This window comes from Malurus melanocephalus, unplaced genomic scaffold (genome assembly GCF_030028575.1).
Source record: "Malurus melanocephalus ecotype Western Australia unplaced genomic scaffold, MMel_1.1 scaffold_0, whole genome shotgun sequence".
NCBI classification, from domain to species: domain Eukaryota; kingdom Metazoa; phylum Chordata; class Aves; order Passeriformes; family Maluridae; genus Malurus; species Malurus melanocephalus.
In genome coordinates, this window is record NW_026623232.1 from 1,449,337 (window position 1) to 1,471,359 (window position 22,023).

General features: G+C 37.0%; 1 protein-coding gene across 1 annotated transcript in view; it reads right to left on the bottom strand.

Moving 5' to 3' along the window:
• The window catches only part of HEATR5A (HEAT repeat containing 5A), a 71,750-nt gene that overhangs the window by 47,851 nt on the left and 1,876 nt on the right, over positions 1 to 22,023 (bottom strand). Inside the window, exons 2-7 of the mRNA XM_057363669.1 lie at positions 8,818 to 8,901; positions 7,080 to 7,329; positions 5,862 to 6,073; positions 2,222 to 2,330; positions 1,550 to 1,699; positions 1,116 to 1,287 (exon numbers count right to left, since the gene is read on the bottom strand). Of these exons, the coding sequence (XP_057219652.1) occupies positions 1,116 to 1,287; positions 1,550 to 1,699; positions 2,222 to 2,330; positions 5,862 to 6,073; positions 7,080 to 7,205 (769 nt within the window). The 5' untranslated portion in view covers positions 7,206 to 7,329; positions 8,818 to 8,901. The remainder of the gene's footprint in view (positions 1 to 1,115; positions 1,288 to 1,549; positions 1,700 to 2,221; positions 2,331 to 5,861; positions 6,074 to 7,079; positions 7,330 to 8,817; positions 8,902 to 22,023) is intronic.

Below are 22,023 nucleotides of genomic sequence, written 5' to 3' on the forward strand. Positions count from 1 at the left end.
ATAACTACATTGCTTACATAGATTAAAGAAGACTAATGAGTCTATAAASAGGTCAGGATATTATTATTTTATTTTATTGAGAAAAGGGAAGTGTTGATTTTTTTTCTGAAACACAGTAATTCTCTCAAAGACTCTAAGAGAAACACTTTATAAACCAGGTCTTCAGAGTCTACAATGCAAATACACAGCCTCAAGTATTTTGAAAGACAGTAAGTTGGGCTTACAGGCATGTCATTTTGTCATTTTCTGCTCACTGCACTGAAGGTCTTCTCTGTTGCCATTAAAAGCAGAACTAACAGCCTGAATCACACTTATCCTGCATCCAATTATGTATTGCTTATACTACAGTTTGATATTTAGCTTGGGGCTTTTAAGACTGGACTAAAACCACTCAGTCTGAATCACACAAAGTATTGGAGATGATAACTGTGTGCCAGGATGCTTCAGTTAGCTCAAGTACTATCTGTCAGCAAAAGCTGTTACATGGCTGTTTTGTGAACAAAACTGCCTGCTGATTTCTGCTTCTGATTTTATTTATTCTGCTATCCACTGACAATCCAGAYGTTGTATCAATTACTGCAGAAAAACAACTTGAAGAAATCCCTAACTTTTTAGTCTGACAGAGAYACTGCCTCAAATCTCAGTTATTCCACATTGCTTAAATTAATCTTGCTTTTAAATTCCCGAGGTTACTAATTTCTCTCCATACAACAGCAGTCTTATAGCGGAGAAAAAGTTTGACCAAATACTTTTCCTTGGTCATTGTTTTATAAAGATAGATAGGTAGATAGGTAGACAGATAGATAGATAGATAGACAGATCGATAGATAGATAGATAGATAGATAGATAGATAGATAGATAGATAGATAGATAGATAGATAGATAGATAGAAAGATAGATAGATAGAAAGATAGATAGATAAACTGACAGATAAACACAATCAAAAGCACAGCACTCCACAAGAAAAAGTTTACCAAAAAGACCAAACCAGAGATATGAACAGTCAGAAGATTACAGCATTATTTTACTTCAGGCTTCAACAGARCTTGAGAGTTTCTTATCATCTGACAGAGTTTTACAGATGAGGAATCAACAAAGATAGTACACACATTACCTGTTGTCTGCTTAGATGTTAGAGCTCTAGCCAATAATGTGCCTAAAAGTTTTGAAACCGCTAATCGTACATCATAATTGGAACCTTCAAAGGATTTAAAACATAAGGTCACAACGCTATCCAGGTCTGTACTCCACATAAATACTGCTTCATTCTGAAGTTCAAGAAGACACTAGACAGAAAAAGGGAAATAAAAGTGTTTTGACATGGGAAAGCACTCAGTAAAAAATTTTATTTCCTGCATAGTACACTGAATGCTCCCTAACAAAATAAGCATCTCGCTTCATGTTAAAATTACTTGATTTTTTTCTGCCGAGTTAATATCAAAGAAATAAAGAGAAGCAAACAATGTATTTACTTCTGTGCTCATCAATCATTATAACAGTATTTTATGTTTAAAGGAGCTACTTAAAACAGCTATTCGAGCAGTTTACCTTTGCAGCAGCACAGCGGACAGCCATGGATCGATCTGTCAAACATGATCGGGCAGCTTTGTAAATATCTCTGTGACAGGGGATAGCAGCAGCTCCTAAACCATTTAATATGTTTTGCAAACTAAGCATGATTTCATAACGACCTTGAGACTGAAAAATGAAAAAAAAAGGAATGTTAAACTTTTGTGACTCTAAGTTATTCAGAAATACAAAACACCAACTACTGAAATAGGCAAAAATGGTTGGGTCTTTTAGAGATCTATTTATACTGAAATAATTTAAAGCAGTTAACCTGCCCTAGAACTCTAYAAGCAAATGAAAATAGTAATTCTATGTTCCATTGAAAAGTAGTAATTACAAATATAGCACTCAAAACATAAAGTATGAGCTACAGAAAAAAATGCTTTCATTAATAATGCAATAAAATTTTCTAATTTATCAAGCGCTTTCATGAAATCAGATTGAGAAAGGCTGTGATCCATCSTTTTATAATCATAATCCATTAACTCTTTACTACTTCTTCAGAATTTAGGCACTGATTTTTATCTGGCTTTTCACAATTTTTTTCTCATGATTTGGTATCATGCATTTTCTCTTATTCATTGGTCCAGCTACCAACAGTAAAAATCCTTTTATTTTTCCAATCTTTTTTAAAACATGCTGTTCCAATACCTCTGCATTCTTCATTGCTTTAAGCACATTCCCAACGGTGTCAGTAAAACTGTTTCCCAAAATTCTTCCCAATTTTTTGTATAAATAGCCCAAGCATACCACCGCAGCACTAAAACAAAAGCAAATCCAAAGACGCGTGAAAATGGATGCAGTAAGAGATGAAAGGGATTAAGACGACTGAAGTAATCAATGGGCAAACAGCAAAGTAACTAAATARGATGTCCCAAAAATGTAAGTGGAGCATCAAAAGGGAAAAAAAATAGTCTGTATGTGGCACATAGATTCCAGAAGAAATGCAGATATAAGGGTTGTGAAAATAACYTGGATAACACAAGAATTCAGGTAACACAATTTTCCAGTACATTTTACAATAGAAGTACAATTTTTATATCCAGCTTTAAACTTTAATAATCATTTATTGCTAAGCATGCTCTGTGTCTGCTACAGCCAATGCTGCCAGAAGTGGTCGACAGTTTTACTTAGAGCTTTATSGTTGACAGTAGATTGCAAATGGTCTGGTAATTACAATTCTGTCATTTATGTATAACAATACATAATAAGGAAATAAAACTATAAACCCATGTMATTTTTACCGTAGACAGATTCTGAATTTAGCATTCAGGTGAAATACCTGACARTTGGACTCTGTGTGTTCACTGGCCTGTCCTTTAGCAGAAGTGAAAATGCAAACATTGAGGGGGAAAAAATTCAATAAATAAATAGAGTTGCCCAATGAAAAAGCATTTTCCTTTGAGTTATTAGTTAATGARACACTTCATTTTTGTATTGACAGATCTATAAACTAATTAATTTCATTAATACAAGAGGAGACATAATTACATCTTTAAACAGCTTTCAGTTCTTTTCCAGACCTACTTAAATATGCAGAAATTTCTCAGCATCCCTTTCAACAACACATTTTGCTAACTCCCCAACCGAATTCAAGTTCTATATATATAGTTTTCTATTCTCATATTGAATATATTTTTAATTAGAAAAATACATTTAATATTTACAGTAATTCCCTAAATGCACAGTAAGAAAAACAAACCCACTATCCTTTATCTTTTATCATACCAAAACACTACTTTCAYTAAAACCTAATTTTTATTATTGCTTTTATCCAACTCAGTACACAGTAACAGTTTGGATTTAAATTTTGTTCACGGTGTGCCTCAGCATAAAATTACAATTCTTTTAATTTCACTCCTAAATTGAGAATCTGATAGTCACAGGTACTCTCCTTAATTAGGTTCAAGATGAAATAATATCTGTTTGGCATCATAATCTGAAGAAGGAATATTTAACAAAACAAGCAAACTAGAATTACCTTATTACATTAAAGTATAACCTGCAAAATGTCTTACAGATTTGGCTGTACTGACCTGTGCTTAAGTGTTGTATGAAAGAGTCAATCAGTGTTGAACAGTGATTTCTAGCAACAAAGTGAACATATTTGTTGATAAGTAACATCTAGTCAAATTAAAATGAGAATCCAGTTATTTCTACACATCAACATTTAAGTTTTTTATGGATGTTCAAAGCACAGGACTGRGGGAACTCTTCTACATGCCCTCTAAAATTGTATAATGGCTCTAGATGTCCATTTTCTTTTTTCACACATGTTTCTTCCCTAAGTCCAAACTGAATTAATTATTAAACCATTTTAATGGTCAAATTGCAAGCAACAGCCAGAGGTTTCTAAGGAAATCCATGAATTTATACAAACTTTGCAGGTAAGGGCCTCTCTGCCCATATTTTAACTCCTTAATAGCATACCTCCATCTTGATATATAACTCCCTACAAAAGATACATCTAAACTGTTTACTCACAAATTTTGCCTTAATTATTATACTTGGAGAAGTACCAAGGAAAATCCAGAGCTGAAATACTTAAAGATGCAGCACAATARCACTAAGATCAGCTATGAAAGTTTGCAGACCAGGCAAATGCTTGTAGTTTAAAAGCAGTGTGAATATTTTAATAACTTGGTAATTTAAAGTAATAAGCTGAATTCATGCTGCTTGACCTGTTTATCAGATTTGATATAGCATTCACATCATGCTGAATTTTAGTAGCAGATGAGCACCTAAGTAMGGTTGTGTTTAAAATGCTTGCCTAAAACATTTCCATCTTCGACCTATATGAAAGAAGAAAAATTATAATTTATTACATAACAGGCCAATTCACTGGAATCTGTATTTACAGGAGTTCCCAGGTGTATCAACATATTGTGAACACTGACGGTGAAGTGTTGCTATGAGAAAACATGAGCATGTATGCTAAATAAGGACAGATGGCAAATAAAGACAACACTTTAACCAAGACAAAAAATTAAAAAAAGAAGCTGTTTTTCTACACTTAACACCAAGTATTTCATATATTTGCAGCCCARGATGAAACATTTTACTCAACAAACAGTTCTGAGGTTCCAATTATTTTCCGTAGCCTGTTGCCTCCATGTCAGTTCTATCACAAATCCCTTGACCAAAACTTTTTTTAAAAAAATCATAATTTATAGTTCMATTTTTCTCCATCTCTTTTTTCCTTTCCTCACTTCTGCTTACATAGCCAGGAATATTCTGAGCACTGCCACCTCTCTCTCTCTCCCGCAGCTACTGCTCTGCATTCTGGCATTGGTTATCTCTGATTTCTGCTTTCCTGCCAATGGACTCCCCCATCCCTCCTCACTGTGCTGACATCATCCCACTTCCTGCAGTGTGGCATATTGCAGCAGAAACAAGGAAGACCTGCAGAGCTCTGTCCCACACTGCAATTCAACCATAACGCTAAGGCATATCACTGTTAAGAATGTATAGCAGTAATTTAATTTGCAAGGCTAAGACCCTTTACAGCAAACTTATTCTTAACTCAAAAGAGTGTACAAGAGGTCAGATGGAATAAGAGGGAAACAACAAAAAAAAAGGTATTAGAAAATACAACTGAGTCCTTGCAAAGTCTGTTTTCAGGAATTTTTGCTCGGGTTGTTAGAAACAGGTTTAGCATGTGATGTAAAGGAGGAAGACAGATTCTGCTCTGCTTTCAACACCATATCATTAATACACACAAGGATGTTTTACTATCTCATCTTTACTACTTCATCCTTAATTTGCTTCACAATAGTGAGAGATGTGCATAATTTCAGGAATTAAGGTTATTCATAACATTTCTGCACATAAAGATTTGGTTTCACATTCTGAAGTAATAGTCCATGTTTCTCTGCTCTGTTGGTTAGGCTTTAGGTATTCAGTTACAAACATTTCAGATGTTTCTAACTATGTCCAGTTTSCCAGCTGGATAGAGAAAGGTACTCAGTAACTCTGTTTTGTACCTGGAGTTGTACTTGTCTATTTGACTACTCTTCCTAGCACTATTACTACCTTGTTTTTCAAGCACCTAGCCTCTCCTAACTCTGTTATCCATTGATGGAATTCTCTCTGGCCTGATTTTCAGTTGTCTAGCCAGAAACCACCAGGTGTCTTCGACCCTTCTGGTCCCTGATGTACACATACAACATGGAATACCAGCACAATCTTTGTTTTATTATGTATTTCATGGCAGTAAACTCAGATGCACTTCACCACTTACATTTGTCTCGTTATTACCGGATTTGAAGCTTGAGGGTAAAAATACACTTACAGTTTTGTAGGCAGATAACTTGGTGAGTCATCTTTACTCCGAATGAGTTCATTGCATTTGTCAATTGTTTGGTAAACAGAAAAAGTGTCTCCAGTGCTATAAAGTACAGCTAAATTCTTGGCAAGAAGCCGTCTGGTAGGAGGTCCTGGTGAATTGTTTAATAAAGAAGTCAATTGTTCAACCAGTTGCTTCTGGYTTTCCCTTATATCAGCCTGGAAATAAAATCAGTAACCAGTTAAATTTAGAAGTTAGTTACAGATAATTAATGTAAATTATCTTTACTTTTCATTATTAYCATTCTGATAATGACATTTCGAAGTACATATAAACATTTTATTACATTTTTATACTTAAAGAAAAGACATTTCAAGCATGTGACTACAACCACTTTATTATTAAAAAGTCTGACACTTTTTTCAGAGCATGATTGTATTAGTAGCATTTCAAGTGTATTTCCCCTGTGGCATTTCTATACTTTTTCTATAACAAAGTTCCCTTGTCTTGCTTTTTTGATGCCTACTTTAAAATTAAAAGAATTCATAGGTATATAGTAAGTTGAGTAACAAATAAGAAATTTAGCTCAGTTTCAAAAACCTGAGTATTAGTAAAGAAAGAACTTCCCTTAAAACAATCATCTAGTCTTATGTAAATTTTTTAACACTTTAAAAAAAAAAAAAAAAATCTGGCACTGTATTTCATTCACATATTTTCATCACAAGTAACAACGCTTATATTGYATTATTTTGCCTGGTTTACTCTTACATGTCTACATAACCTATTTAAAATACACTAAAYAGTGAATCAGACAATTGGAGAGTTGGCTGGAAACAGATCTTTTATCATTTGGCAAGGAAAATTAAAAAAAAAACCAACAAAGAGAAAGATGTTACATTCCTGCTTGCTAGAGAAGCATCAAATAATTGTGCAACACTAGGTGGAAGCATGACTGACATTCTTCATAGTAGGGCTGTAAAATCTTGCCCTAATAATATGAGTGAAAAAAATAATTAAAGTTCCTTTTATTGGACAAGTGGCTCTGTCACTAGCAGGGCTCTGACCAAGATTTTATAACATTTAGAAAGCTGCTGCTAACACTGATTATACTTTTATTCTTTGTACATGCAAGACATGAAGTAAATGACAGTGCATACTGCTTTTTAATTTTTAAACAAAATAACMAAAATACCAGCTTTTCTTCTGAAGTCTCATTACACTTACTCTGCTAGTCACTGGTAAAAGTTTTTCCAAAAACTGCAACCATTCAAAAATGAACTCTGCTTTTTGAAATTCACCAAGCTGGTTATATGCTTCTTCATTAAGTAGTAAGCTGTGAGCTAACTCCATTCCTTGAAATTTTCCTCAAATCTCCCAACACTGCAGAATGAAAAAAATAATCCAACAAACTACCAAAACTATGTTAATCAGTTTTCTTCCTCATTAATATCTGGCGAATCAGAAGTTTGAACATCTAAACAGAAAAAAAAAGAGAAAAAAAGTCAATAAAAAGTCAACAATCTTATAATACATTAATGCTTGACTAATTTAAATGAAATTTTCAAAGAATAGCCTAATATAAAAAAAAAAAAAGTTATAGCAGTTTTATTTAAATATTTTTAGTAATACCTAATGTTTTTGAAAATGAGACAATAGTATTTATGTAACAAGCCAGCTGAAGTTAAATATACTTCAGAATATATCAGAAGGGTTACCACTGCACCACTGATATCCCTTCAACTTGTTTTGCATGAAGTGAGATTTTCTAGTCCTTGATAACATGTACACCTAAAAGTAATGACCAACTGACCCCAAATATGATGACTTTGCTATCAAGAACACAGCTGCAACCAACAATTAACAAATTCCCATTAATCATATTTGTAAATATAAATGCTAATATACTATTCAAATACTTTARGTATTCTTAATGCCAAGCAAGGCTGAGAAAAAGCCCAGAATTTCATTGCTGAACAAACCTCTAATAATCTCTTTTTGGRAAAAAAMCCCAAACCCAAACTTGAAAAAAGACTGTTTCAGAACTCAAAGTTCAAAAAAAGTTATGCTTTAGTTATGTCTCTAGGACTATTTCAGGAATTTCCACATTGCTGATAAGCAAATCAAGTAAAAAAATACTTCAAATGATATCTTCCCCCCAATATTTAAATATATTTAGATGCCATATAGCCTCAAAATGCAGAATAGAATACTCTGTAGGCTTCACAAATAAAACCAGTCAGCAACATTCCAGTAAAATATCAAGCCTACATTAAACTCCCAAGCAATTTATCCTTTTCAGAGGTCACTAAGTTTGCTGAACATGTTTTTTCCTATGCAGTAATAATATTATACTGTAAAATGATACATCAAACAGTAAATGGGCAATATAAAGCATTGGTAAATAATTCAGTACTCATGTTATCATCAAACACAGAGAACAAGGTTACCTTCATCATTTTCTCCACATCTTCATGTAAAATTTACTCACAAAAAAAAAATTAGTCACATTTAATATACTATAAAGGACTGGCACTTCAAGTCTACCTGACATACCAAGGCATCACACTGTAAAATGGCAAGCAGATATAAATATACATAGAACATTGTACCATACATATTTTTGCCTGCCTAGCAACACAGACATTCACAATTTATGTACCAGATATCTCACTCCTGGATCACTCACAGAATTTAGCACTATCCTTACATTTTTTTAACTATACAAAAAAGTAGGATTACGTGTAGAGTTTCATCACTGCTCAGCATGAAAATTACATGTATACTCCACAAATGCTCCTTCTTTTCCTTACCCAAGGCCTGTTCTAATGTCTACCATCTCTAAACCACCTAATACCACAGCAGCTTATCCAATTTACACATCTGTCTCAGGATTACAACTCAAAGTTGTTTTCCCTAACTGAAAAGATCACAGTTTGCTGCCAGACATTGGCATTTAACTTACCTAGTAGATAATTTCTCCTCATTGTAAAAACTGTCTTTCTGCTGCTCCAGACTTTTGGATAAAGGATTTTAAGAACTCAGTTTTCTAGGAAAATAATTAATATAAAGATCAATGTTAGGAAAGAAAGCACACGAGATACAGTGTCATTTCTACAGAAAACAAGAATTCCGAAGTCTTGAAATACCAACAAATTTTATTAAGTAATAGCTCACGAAAACAGACCGGAGCTCCATAACTATTATTAGCTCTTCATGTGTTACAYTTAAATTTGGCATACTCACCATATACACCATATATCTAAGTTCATTTAACTACTGAAATCACCTTTCTTATATCTGTTTTGTTAACTCAGTTTAATTCTAAACCAGTAAAAAGTAAGTTCAAACAGCATATCATAATAATTTTCTAAAAAGATTATCCAACAATTAGCAGAACTGGCAAAGGTGATTCAACTRTTCTGCAAAATGCATGGACAATGTAATCAATACAAGACATGAGGATTATCAATCCATTCTCTTAGCCCCCAGAYATAGTTTGAATACTAGAATTCATGAGCAAAAACATTTCCTTTCAAAACTCATCCAACCTGAACATATTATGGCAGGACAGGTTGCATGCTATTTTAAAACCATCCACGATTCAATCACTCTTCAAAAGAATGATGCTGAAAACAAATAAAAAAATAGATAYCAGAGTAATCCAAACTTCTTTTAGCCTCGTGAAGCAGTGTTCACCCTGCTGAAGAGAAGGTTCAAGGTGACCTAACAGACTTCACAAGGGAAGAAGATGAAGACAGGTTCTTTACTTCATAATTAAAACAAGGAAACTTCCTCTTGATAGGGGGAAAAAAAATCCCCATACGGATTATCAGCCACTGGGACTTGTGTTGAGTAATCACAGAACCTGCATCCACAGGGGTTTCTAACACTTGACTGGACAAAGTCCTAAGCAATGCCATCTGAAGTTACTGTAACTTGTTTCTAAAAAGAAGSACTTCAATTGTATAAGCGCACATTTGCAAAACCAATCTGAATTTATTTATGTATTTTTAGTCTAAATTAAAGAAAGTAAAAATGTTCAGGTGTAGTTGCTGATCTTTATAATGAACACCTGCTAACATGGCCAGAAACACCCAGAAACACTAGTATTTCTCAAAGGAAAGACTATTAGGACTAAATTACAAGGGCYGACTGCTTTTATGCAAGAATTGGTTTTGTAGAAACAGAACTGTTCATGCAGAAAAAAATAATTTAAAATTAAAAGAAAAACAAAAAAATCCCAGACCTGATATTTCYCCTGTTGGTCAACAAGCAAACCTTGATTCCATGAACCTGTGCAGAAAGCAGGGTACTCGCTACCCTATGCAGAAAACTTATCCCAAACTGAGGATAATCCCTTACTGAGGCTCCCTTCAATAAGCTGCAAGTGTGCACATCAGGATACTTAGGAAACTTCAAAAGTCATGATAAAAAAGCACATGCATACAATCTTGGGGCAAGAAAGGTAAGAATGTAGGCCATTAAGTTCTACTGCAGCATGTTGGTTTTGCAGAGAACAGAGCAAAAGGCACAGTGCTCACAAGGCTCTGCAAAGCTGAACACAAGCACAGAACATGGGGATGAGCTGCATTTGATTAATAATTAATATGTCCTTGTTACGCATACAAGATGTTACCAGGCAATTTCTGAGTGCAGAAGAAAGCATCAGACCCAAAGGCATCTCCCTCTCCAGACACGGGTGGGACTCTGCTCTAACTGGAGGTGTGGCACAGCCATGCAGGGGGCTGGGCAGGCACCAGCACAGACTGAAGGTTATGTCAGCCACTGGAGCTGCTTGGCCATCATCATGCACCAGTAAATCGATGTGAGTACAACCTAAGCATGTAAAGATGCACCTCTGTTTACATGAGACCCATGTTTAAAAATACTGAGTTATGTAATAGTGCTCTTGCCCTGGTATTACAATTTTCATGCTTCACAGTATGAAAGAAAAAAAAAAAAAGTGAAATTCAATTAAATGTGATGCATGCTATGCCATCAAACAAAATGAAAAGGCATACATGTCTGATGAAATCTTCATTTGCCAACCAGCATGATACRCCATCCTTTTGGTTTTGTCTTTAGGTAACTGTAGCAATTATAAGAATTACTTTCCCATCAGTACTACAAGAACACATCAATTAAAATTCCCTCTTTTTTTCCTGTGAGGTAAGTTTTGTTTACATTTATACTGTGCTACAAAAYTGGCACAAAGATTTATAGGACAAGACAGAAGTTGTTCCTACTTACTATTAACAAAGAAATATTCATTTATCAACTGCTAATTTGGCAAGCAGGATGGTTCAAAAGTGGTCAGAAAAGAGCTCAAAAACGCTCTTGGTGCAAGCACTAGATGGAATGCTACCCTGTAAATTGAAAGGAATGTAGGGTAAATCAAGCATTTAAAGGCAACAGCGATTGAATTTTTGCAGTTCCTGACAAATCAAATGAGAAAAAAGGGACTGGTTGTCTTCTCTAAATAAAAAGTGACGCATCCAGGGTAAGACTGATCAGAGTAGCTGCTTTTAGCAACAGTCTTTCAAATATGAGAACCAACAGMCTACCCATGACAAAGTTGTAACAAAGTAAAAAAAACCAAATAGATTTGTTATGTGCATCAGATTCATTCCGAGCTAGGTAATCTCAGGCTTWAAAAGCTGAGGAAAGCAGACCATAGACTGCTGTATATCTTTCACATGGAAGTCTCAGTCAAAAATTAKAATATTACTAATGAAAAAGCTATGAGCAATGATGGCAACTTAATGAATTTTACTTTTCCTCTTCCTTCCAAAAGCATATTTTGCTTGTGCATGGGGAAAAAAAAGGGTGCCAAGAAAAAGTACTTTGCAATAAAGCACACTCTTAACTGATCTCTCACTAAAAAAAAAATCAACCTTTAAATTATGACTCATAATCTCAATGAGGATCAACACAAGTAATGGAAACTATCACACTAGTCAAGTTTGTACTTATGATTTTTTTTCTTTTAAAATTTTTCACATTTGATCTCTGTTCCAGCAGTTTGCCTCTTTGCCAGAAACAAGTTCTGCTCAAATAGAAATCAGATCAATATGAGCTCTCCAAGCATGATRCTCAGGTGAGGATCTAATGCACTATCTAGATGAGGGTGTAAGTCCCTTACATCTATGTAGAGAAGAAAACAAAGTGCCATTTAACTACCTTAATAATAAGTATTTATATTTTCCTAATGTCAAAACTATTAACATAACTCTGCATTAAATTGGATATAAGATAATAAACCTGTGGATTCAATTTTGTACCAATGACTAATCTTGCAGACACACGAATGCATATTATTCTTCTAAGAAATTACTGCTGTTACTCATTGACAGTAATGAGCAACAGTAAAAAAGGAATAATGAATAACAGCAATGATTAAGATGAAAAATGACCAGCAGTAATAACAACCAAGTGTTTTCATTATAGCTGCCATTGCGTCGACTACACAAGCAATGCCATAACCATCCCCCTGCTGAAAAACAGAGCTGAAGCACTTTTGTTAGCTTCCAGTTGACCCTCACTGCGCCACAGCGATATTTTAACTGATTTCAAATCCACGATTGTTCAGAAAGCAAGATTTATTATCATCTGCCTAACTTGTGAACCAATAGGTCTAGGCGAAAGCCTTCTAGCCTGACTCGTTTAGTTCTAGCCATTAACAGTTGAGATCAATGTTAGTCCTGCAGCGCTGTTTTAAAAGTTTAATGGGATGATCGTTAGCAGCGCATCTGAGCTSACTGCACAGAGAGACATCGATGCTCAAGCCTTTGTTCCGGCCTTGCAAGCACCTGTTCAGTGTCTCCCAAACATAAACAAAACTCCTGCCCAGCTCCCTTGGACTTGCTTCTGACAAGAGAAACTGACTGTGATGGTCTTTGCCGGCTGGGTGAAAAAACCTTAAAGCACCAGCCAAATTCAGCTACTAATGAATGAAAAATAGACCAAAATCCAATAGTTACAGTGCACTGTTTATGCTCCAAGGCAAACATAAAGAGGCACCCAGGTTTGGAGAAGGCAAAAAGTGCAGCATCAAACTCCAGCASCTTCAAATGGGAGATATGATTGCCCAGGAAATGAAGAATTCAGTTATCTTTAGCTGTAATCTGGCTGGAATTTGTTGCACACTTAGAAATAACATAATTTAAATAAACATAGAATCTCAATTATTTCATAAGGAATAAAAAAGAGCTTAAATTATCTTGGAGTTTGAGTTGGAGGAAATATATTGGAGTGGGAATATCCAACAGATAAAGGTATTTGTAATCAATTGAAAGACAGAGCAACCTTTGTTTACTTATTGACTTCTACAGCTTATTACCATCTAACTCAAAGAWGCAAAGTCTGCTTCAAAATCTTCAGTTAGAGAAGGCAAAGCTAAATAAAAGCATCACTGTAAGTGAATCAGTACTTCCACACCCTTTGTGTGGCAGAATCCCCATCATTCAGCCAACTTGTACCCTTTTTCTATATACAAAAGACTTAGATTTTTGCTGCACAGAGCTACATGAAGGAATAGCAGGTAACTGCTGGTCCCARCAAAACAGCGACCCCTCTGTACATATTTTATGTTCAGCAGTGCTAATCACTCTTGGCCTCTCATTCAATCAAAACAAAAAGGCTGGGAATTTCATGTGCCCTTTTACTACTTTCTTGTATGTATTTTCAAAGAAACATAGAAGCAAATGTAGAAAATTTCAGCACCCGGACAAGAAGAAAGAGAAACAGGTGAASAGAAAGTTAACCCCCTTGAAGACTGTTCCTTCAGAGGAAAAACTGGTATATTTGACTGATTAAATCCTTGATGAAGAAGATTAAGAAGAACCCATGAAACCAGAGCCCAGTCTTTTAATGCATACACACACCCCCTTGAATTCACTGATTGGTCTCATCAATTTGAGCCAAATTATTCCTTGGCATCAAACTGACAAGTGCTTTTCATCCAAAATTAATACATGGCCATAAAAATCCCAGTTATTTTGCAGTGTTATGTTACACTGGTCAGCAATAGGGAAATTTGAAGCCAAGCACAGAGAAGATGGGACCAACAGTGATGTTTGACAGCAGTTTGCAAGAAGCCATAAGAGAAAGTCACCACAAGGCCACAACTCAGAGCACACRTAAAAGAAAACCAGGCCACAGAGGAGAAGGTGCAAAATTTTAAAGCCTTTAAATTGAACAGAATGGTAACCCTTAATTATCAAATTTTGATTGCATTAGCACGTGGAAAACACATMAAATAAATCTCACAGTTGACCACTCATATATTTTGTTGTATATTCTACACTATAAAGTGATTCAGTTTCCCACATAAGTCTTCCTTTTAAAATAAAAATATGTACACATTTGCATCATGTGCTTATCCCAAAGAGCAAAAAGCAATGAAGACTCTGTCTGACTGTGAGCAACGAAAAATAACAGATGATTGCAAAACCATCCACTTCCTCTACTTACTACTGAAGATTTCAGACTTGGATAACTTACACTTACATCATACTTTTGTATGCAATTATTCTGCTTAGAAACACATTTCTGAAATCATAGATGTTGAAACAAGATACTTTTCTTTCAGTCCTTCCTGTTAATAGTGCTCTGGATGAAGAAATTGGCCACAGGAAAGTTMTATGTCTATTCTCTCACTGAAAATTTGGTAGCATTTATGAAGGTACTCATAGAYGCAATCCAAGTGCATCTCCACATATTGCATCTCCATATATGTAGGCCTTGTGGTGTTCTCACAGTGTTTCAAGCTGTATCAAAGAACAAATATTCAGCCCAAATAGAATTCTTGTTAACCTCTCAGCTACTTTCATTTGTGTTGCAAAACAAAGAGGCTGTATTTTGATGTTTTGTGAACAATGATGGTCATACAAAGTACTTGTTTACTGCCACAGGAAAGGTTCCAAATGACTGGTTTTCCTACCAAAAAGCTTGGTTATCAAATGCTACTGATTTCCAAGTTTCAGAGGAATTACTTTGTATCTGAAAGAGCACTAATGCTTAAAGGCAACAAAGACCTAAGTGAAATCTACCAGAATCCTTGCCCTAGGCTTCCCGGTTTTAAAAATATTCACTCCAAGAATGTGACCACCCACAACCCTCATACATAACAGTGACATTGATAAGAGCTACAACACAATATACATTTGCTGAACTGTGAAAGAAATGGCAAGACAGTATCTTCCAGGAATGCTGAATGATTTCTGTGAAGTTTTGAGGACAAAACTTGACAKGATTAGAGAAAAATACCCTGAACAAAGTGCCTGAAAATGAGAAAGGTATTTTAGCAATGCAAAATATTAAAGACATGTAAAAAAATTTGTAAGACATTCAGTAATCATCTTAAAAAGCACATACATTTTGTTTTCATGTTTCTTTATCATCACTTSAATTTTTATCTCCACATGAGAAGAACTATTCCAGGAAACCAAGAAGCAGCAACATTCAGTTACTGAGAACTATAAACATCCACTTCCTGAGCTTCATAGCGGGCACTACTGGCACACTCTGACCCCTCTGGCCCTCACAACTCTTGAATATTATTTAGGTTAATTTCTGAAAGTTTCAGTCAGAAGACAAACTTGGTTCCATTGTAGTGACCTCAAAACTTTATTTTGTTTACAGTCAAGCTGGCAAACTACATATAAATAATTAACTAATGCTTCAATAGTCAGAAAAACAGTATCATATCTGATACTGACAAAGTGAGTTTAAAACATTTTCTTCTTCTCCAAAACTGGACTAAATAAACTTCGAAAAACAGTAACTTGCTTCAGTCTGAATAAAAATGCACAGAATGCTTTGGGTTAATTTCTTTGCAGATTTGAAACCTGGCATGATAGCAAGGCAATGAAAACCACAGTAGCATAAACATCCACCTACAAYAACTTCAATATATGTCTGAACACAGTTTTAATCCTGAGAATATTGTAGACAATACTGTTGATCTAATACAGACAAATTATACCAAACTAAATATGTTGACAGGATAGGGTTTGTTGGGTGGTTTTTTTTGTTGGGTTTTTTTTTTTTTTTGTTTTGTTTTTTGGTTGGTTTTTTTTTTGTTTTTTTTTTGTCACAATGACCTAAGTTTCAGGAAATTAAACTATTTGTTAAAATGTTAACTTGACTTACACTACGTGATACATATGCATATGGATTATCCAAAGTGCAGGTTGATYTTAGCTACCAATTTTCCATCATAGTAAATGCTGAATCCAGTCTAGCTTAGCATTAAATTAAGCCATGGGGAATTTTTGTTGAACATATCCTGAAAGCCCAGAAAAGCATGCATTTCTTTCCTAAAAATCATTATAGCTTTTACTACAATTAGCCTTCAACTGCACTGAAACACCAACACAGAAATTTAGCAGCAGCAGCAGAAGCCCTCACAGATGCAAACTCTGCAGGAGACTTGTTTGGCAGATCAGAGATCACTATCCGGGCACAAATCACTGACATATCTCACTGCAATGGTTTTTTCTCTGGGTATTTTGCATGGCTGTTCCCCAAAGAAAATTCCAAAACAGCGCAAAAAAATGTAACTGCAGAAATTTCATGCCTTTTTGGGCTGCAAGGTAGATATAGACCTATGGTGTGTCTTTTTTAAGGTTCTGCTACCTTAAATCYAGTAAAAATCACAAAGGTAAAAACTGAATAGAACAAACATCCCACAACCTGAAAACATTTTTGCGAGAAGGTGTTTCTAATCTCCTACTTCATTAGYCTGCTCTGAATCTTAAAACAGAAGATATCCTGTGTTGATTAATGAAGTTTTTGATGTGCTGGCATACRGCATCATGAACTAGTCAGCAAGTCAGATATTTCACTGACTACAAAAATAATCCTGTGTTCAATAATCAAGCACAAGTTTTCAATGTATGSCTAGACTTAGTGTAACATTAAACTGGCTTCCTCCCCCCACCTCCTTTTCATTGTGTCAAACCTAGGAAAAGAAACTCAAGCTCCATTCAGTGCAAACCCAGAAGTAATCTATCTTCTGGTCTCAAMTGCTATTTCATACATGAATTGAGAATATTACATATCATGTAGCAAAACACTAAAGCATAAAAAACCAGCTTGACTATTTCTGAAAACAGGGAAAATATTTCTGGCATGTGAGACTAAAATAAATGTACACTTCATGTTCACAACTGCAAACACCTAATACTACCTAAATCAAACTCCAGACTCAAAGAATCACTACAAACAATGAATCCAAAATTCAAAAGATATCAGATTTCACTTATGGAAGTACAGAGCTGGACTCAACTTCTATCTSCCTTCCTCATCTCCTATCATCCTTCCACCCATATCTCAATAAACTTTACTCTTAACTAAACTTACAACGCCTATTACTCTTTCCTTCCTTGCAAATGTCAACACTAATTCAACTTTACAGGCTTTACATCCCCGTGCAAGGATTTTAYCAGTTTTAGGGTGTAAACTTAATCATTGTCCTATCCAGACAACCAGGAATTCAAACTGCAAAAGCTTACAGCAACATTTCTAGATAACAGAATGCCYAATATTGCTACCCCTCCCCAAATATACCAAATTACCAAGATTTATAAGAAAATATATAGCCAAACCCCAGAATCATGGACCCTCGGTGCAAGTGAGTGCCAGACCCTTGCCTGCAGCCCGGATCCGTCTGGCCCCGCAGAAGGCAATCCCCGACGCTCGCCCGCCCGAGCCCGCGGCGCGGCCGCTCCCCGTGACACGCCGGGCTTGCCGCCCCCGCTGCCCTTCCTCGGGGGGCTGAGAGTGCCCGCAGCCCGGGGGAACGGGACGGCACGGGCTGGGCAGGGCTGAGGGAGCCCGGGAGCCGCCCGGCCGCCGGCTTCAGCGCCGCTGGGGTGTGTGTGTCACCCAGCGACCCGCCCAGCGGCTCCGGGGGTGATCGAGCACTTTTCGGGCGCAGGCCTCGGGCAGGCACAGCCCCGCAGGACTCCCGGCTCCGCTCGGCCCTGCTGCCCCTTCGCACAGCCCCTGCTGCCCCCGGCCTCCCTCAGCCCGCGGTACCTGCGGCCGCAGCGCTCCCGCGCCGCTCTGCGGGCTCGGCCCCGTCCGCCCGCCCTCCTTCGGCGCGGGGGGGCGGCGGGTCCTGCGCCCGAGCTGCCGCCGCCCGCCGGCGGGGAGGGGGGAGGAAAAGGAGGAGGAGGAGGAGGGCGATCCGGTGCTCAGGACTGTGCAATCGGGCCCGGAGCCATCGAGCGCCCGCGGCGGCCGGGAGGAGGGCAGTAGCGGCCCGGGGAGCGCGGAGCCCGGGGCGAGGTGTCGGGGTGCCGGAGGGGACGGTCACCGCCCCGGGGGCGCTCCGAGGCTCCGCCGCCGCCGGGGCGCGGAGCGGCTCTGCGCTGGCCGGGCGCAGTCGGGGGATAGCGGTCAGCGCTCTCGCAGCKAAACAGCAACAAAAAAAGCCTCTCGGTGATGTTTTGTGAAGGTAGCTCAGCCGGCACTGCTGGAATTTGTACCTGGCTGTGATCAGAGTSTGCCATGGCTTCTGATTCCCACTCCACCCCTCAGGCACCCACATCCGTACTTCCCCGACAGGGCCCCTGGGCACTGCACGGACAGTAACAGGAACACGCCCTTTATATTAAGCGTTTGTCAAACTCAACTTTTGCAAAATTTGTTACAGATGGGTTTCATTAGCATAAGCTGTGATCCCAAATTGATACGGGATCCTAAGTCAAGGAGTAATTCTGTGTCTTACAGGCATGGTCAGTTGAAGCTTCTCCAGGAATTTCACCTGGCTTCCCCTACTGCACAGGTGGTCCAGCTGGAAGAGGTTGTCATGTCACTGGGACTTACTTCCACTCTTTCAAATTTTTATTAGCAAATTCACTGGTCATGAGAAGATTTCCATTGGAAAGATTTTCTTCAATAAATTCTGTGATCAGTTCAAGTTCTGTCTTAAGAGGAAATTATATGTCTCTCAATAACTTTTTAATTTTAAAATAAACAATAATCTTACTGTAGTTTTGCAGTTGATGCCCAGCCGTATTTGGAATCTGGGATCCAGATTTCTCTCCAGAAACTGTGTTTTCTGGGACTATCTTCTTTTAACTGGTGCAAACAATCTCAGAATCATTAAGACTGGAAAAGACCTCTAAGATTGAGTCCAACATGTGACTGATCATCAYCATGTTAACTAGACCATAGCATTAAGTACCACACCCAGTCATTTCTTGAACACCTTCATGAACACCTGATGATGACTCCACCTCCTCTCTGAGCAATCCATTCCAGTGTTTAATGACCCTTTCCACAAAGACATCCTTCCTGGGGTCCAACCTGAACCTCCTCTGGTGCAGCTTGAGACTGTGTCTTCTTGYGCTATCACTGGTCGCCTGGGAGAAGAGACCGACCCCTACCTGACTCCAACCTCCCTTCAGGTAGCTGTAGAGAGGGAATCATTGTGGTGAGGGAATAATGCACGGGACACAAAAWTGTAATGCACCTGAAATTGTGTCTAACACTTGCATGAGCTTGTACATTCGACTTCACATAGGTTCCATATGTAAATGGATCCTCTGTGAACATCTGTATTCAGTTATGCAGATGATTCTGCTGAGAAATATTTCAAAGAGCACATGCTCGAATACATTGTGCTGTAGATGCCACGAGCACCAGGCTGTGTTACCATATATGGACACTGGTTTCATTTTTACTAAGCTGACTGTGATAAAAAAGCATGAGCACTGATGCAATGACCTTTTAAAAAAAATCTGGCAATGGATGCAGTAATGAAGAATATGCCTCTCACCTGAAGCAGGAAATTATTTACATATTGTATTTCACAGAAATCTACTCTATTAATTCGTACTGACATAAAGGTACATCAAAAATAATGTAATGTCAAAAATAACGTAATGTCAAAAATAACATACATTCCCAGGAAAGGGTTATTTGCTAAATTAACCTCATTTTGATCAGGAGCTGAGTTGCTCCTACTCATACAGTGATTTGCAATTCACTTATGAGAAAGGTCAGCTGAACAATTTAAATTCAAAGATTGTTGGTGTTATGACTTTTTCCATAACCACCTCCAGAAAAACAAGGGCTCTCTGACAGTCCTGAGATACCAGAACACACCTGGCAATATTTGTGAAGGATTCATCATGCTTAACTCAGAAACAAATAAACAAACCCATATCTAAATAGTTTTGGAAGATTATTGCTGTTATCATCATTATTATGCCTATTATTCACTCTGTTATGGTAGCAGGCAGAGACCTCCTCAAAATTACTCTCATAATGCTGAGTGTTACATGAATACAGGGCAACACAAAAAGATAATTCATTAMGAAGTAAAGACTTGTTCAGTTTACCCCGGGAATTATCTTGCCCAGCCCCCCCAGGACAYATGATATTAGATCTAAGTAATGCTTTGTTAATGCTAAACTGATATTAATCTATTGGAATAACAAGGGACATTGATGCAGGATGCTCCTTCAACCTCTGGGTACATCAGCTTCAGGGCTGCTTTGTGCCAGCAGCGCTTACRTAAGAGTAGGAGTCTGTGTTCACTGGATTTATAGCTAATCTCGATTTCTATTATTATTTTTTTTTCCTAAATTGGGTAACAGAGTGTTAACTATGCACTGATTCAAATTAGCATCTACTTTACCAGTTATGCATGCCGTTTTTATTTTTTCCCTTTTCAATCTGAAATTTAAAAAAAATTGTTGTGCAAATTTACAGTAATTTGTTTGAAAACAGAAAATATAGGACAGTTAGATGTATTAATTCAATTTTCCCTTTCCCCATTAGTCCTGACTGTGCTTCACTAACAAATTGCTTGATAAAATAGGCAACTGAAAAATAATTGAAATGCACGAACCTACTGATTAGTCTTCTCATTAGTCTATTTTGGTAAAGTGGGTTGACTGATTTAGAGCATGAGTCAGTTCTGCCACACAAATTCCAGACATAGTAGAATATCTATACAGTCACATATACCTCTGAGCTAAATATTTTCATTCTTTCAGCTTTGTAATTCTTAGTGACTSTAGAGGAAGAAAAAAGAACCTATGCCTTTGAATTCAGTGGGACTGTCCATGCATGAGAAAGAATCACAGGACTGGGCACCTGATTTGAAGAAAATGTAACATCACCAAATAATTACATAGCAAACAAAACCAAATTCCATTATATTTTAAAATCATTAAGAAGGAATTCTTTAGATTAATTATAAGATTAACCATATAGTTTTACTTTCTGGAGGTATGTAGAACCCAGTATATTTTGGCCTGTCCTAGGKTTTGCAATGCTTTAGGTTCCAATCTTTCTTTTTTACACATTGAATATAAAAAAAAAATGCATAGTTTTATTTTACACTACAATACTGCTAGGCTTCTTTTTTATTCCCAGCACAGTTCCTTTTTGTATTATCACAAAACGCAAGGCCTGAATCCCTGCCAAGAAATTACACAGTCCTGCTGTTATTTCAAATCCTAAAAYGTAAATAAAAGTATTATGCAGACCTACATAATGCTGGATACAGCTACCAAAAGGGAAGCGAGAAATAAGAAAGATCTAGGGTTGGATTGTCACCTAAATAGTAAGGCCTCCCAAGAAACTTTTCCTTTCAATCTTAATCCGAAACTTTCACTGACAGTCTATTTTCTAATGGAGCACATCTAAATAGCATTTAGCTCCCTTCTTGCACATTTTAAACACATACTGATGTAATAGGGCATCTATTCTGGCACTTACACCAGTAAATACAATTAAAGTGAATGGAAAACTATTTTAAATTCAGAGTAATGAGATACATATGAACTAGAACAATAAGAAAGGAATGCCATTGATTTGCTTTTTCATGCTGTCTGGATCATTCCTATTTTAAAAATACTGTGAGGTGTTATTTGTACTGATACCACACTGTGCATTGAGGTACTCGAAGTACTCTATAGACATTAGCTCAAGTCACATTTGTGAGGCAGAGGCTAAAGTAGGAAGCAGTGAAAGTATTCCTGTAGCAAATTCCGGTAGCTCCAACAAAGGTGAAGAGAGGTGAAAGCATGCTGCCTTCTGATGGTAAAAGAGGATCAGAGGTGATTTTCTGCTTTTAATGAAAGGAGGGAAAAAACAGTAGTTTTAAACCTCTTTTTCCCCCATTTTCACTCTTTCTTTGTTTCAC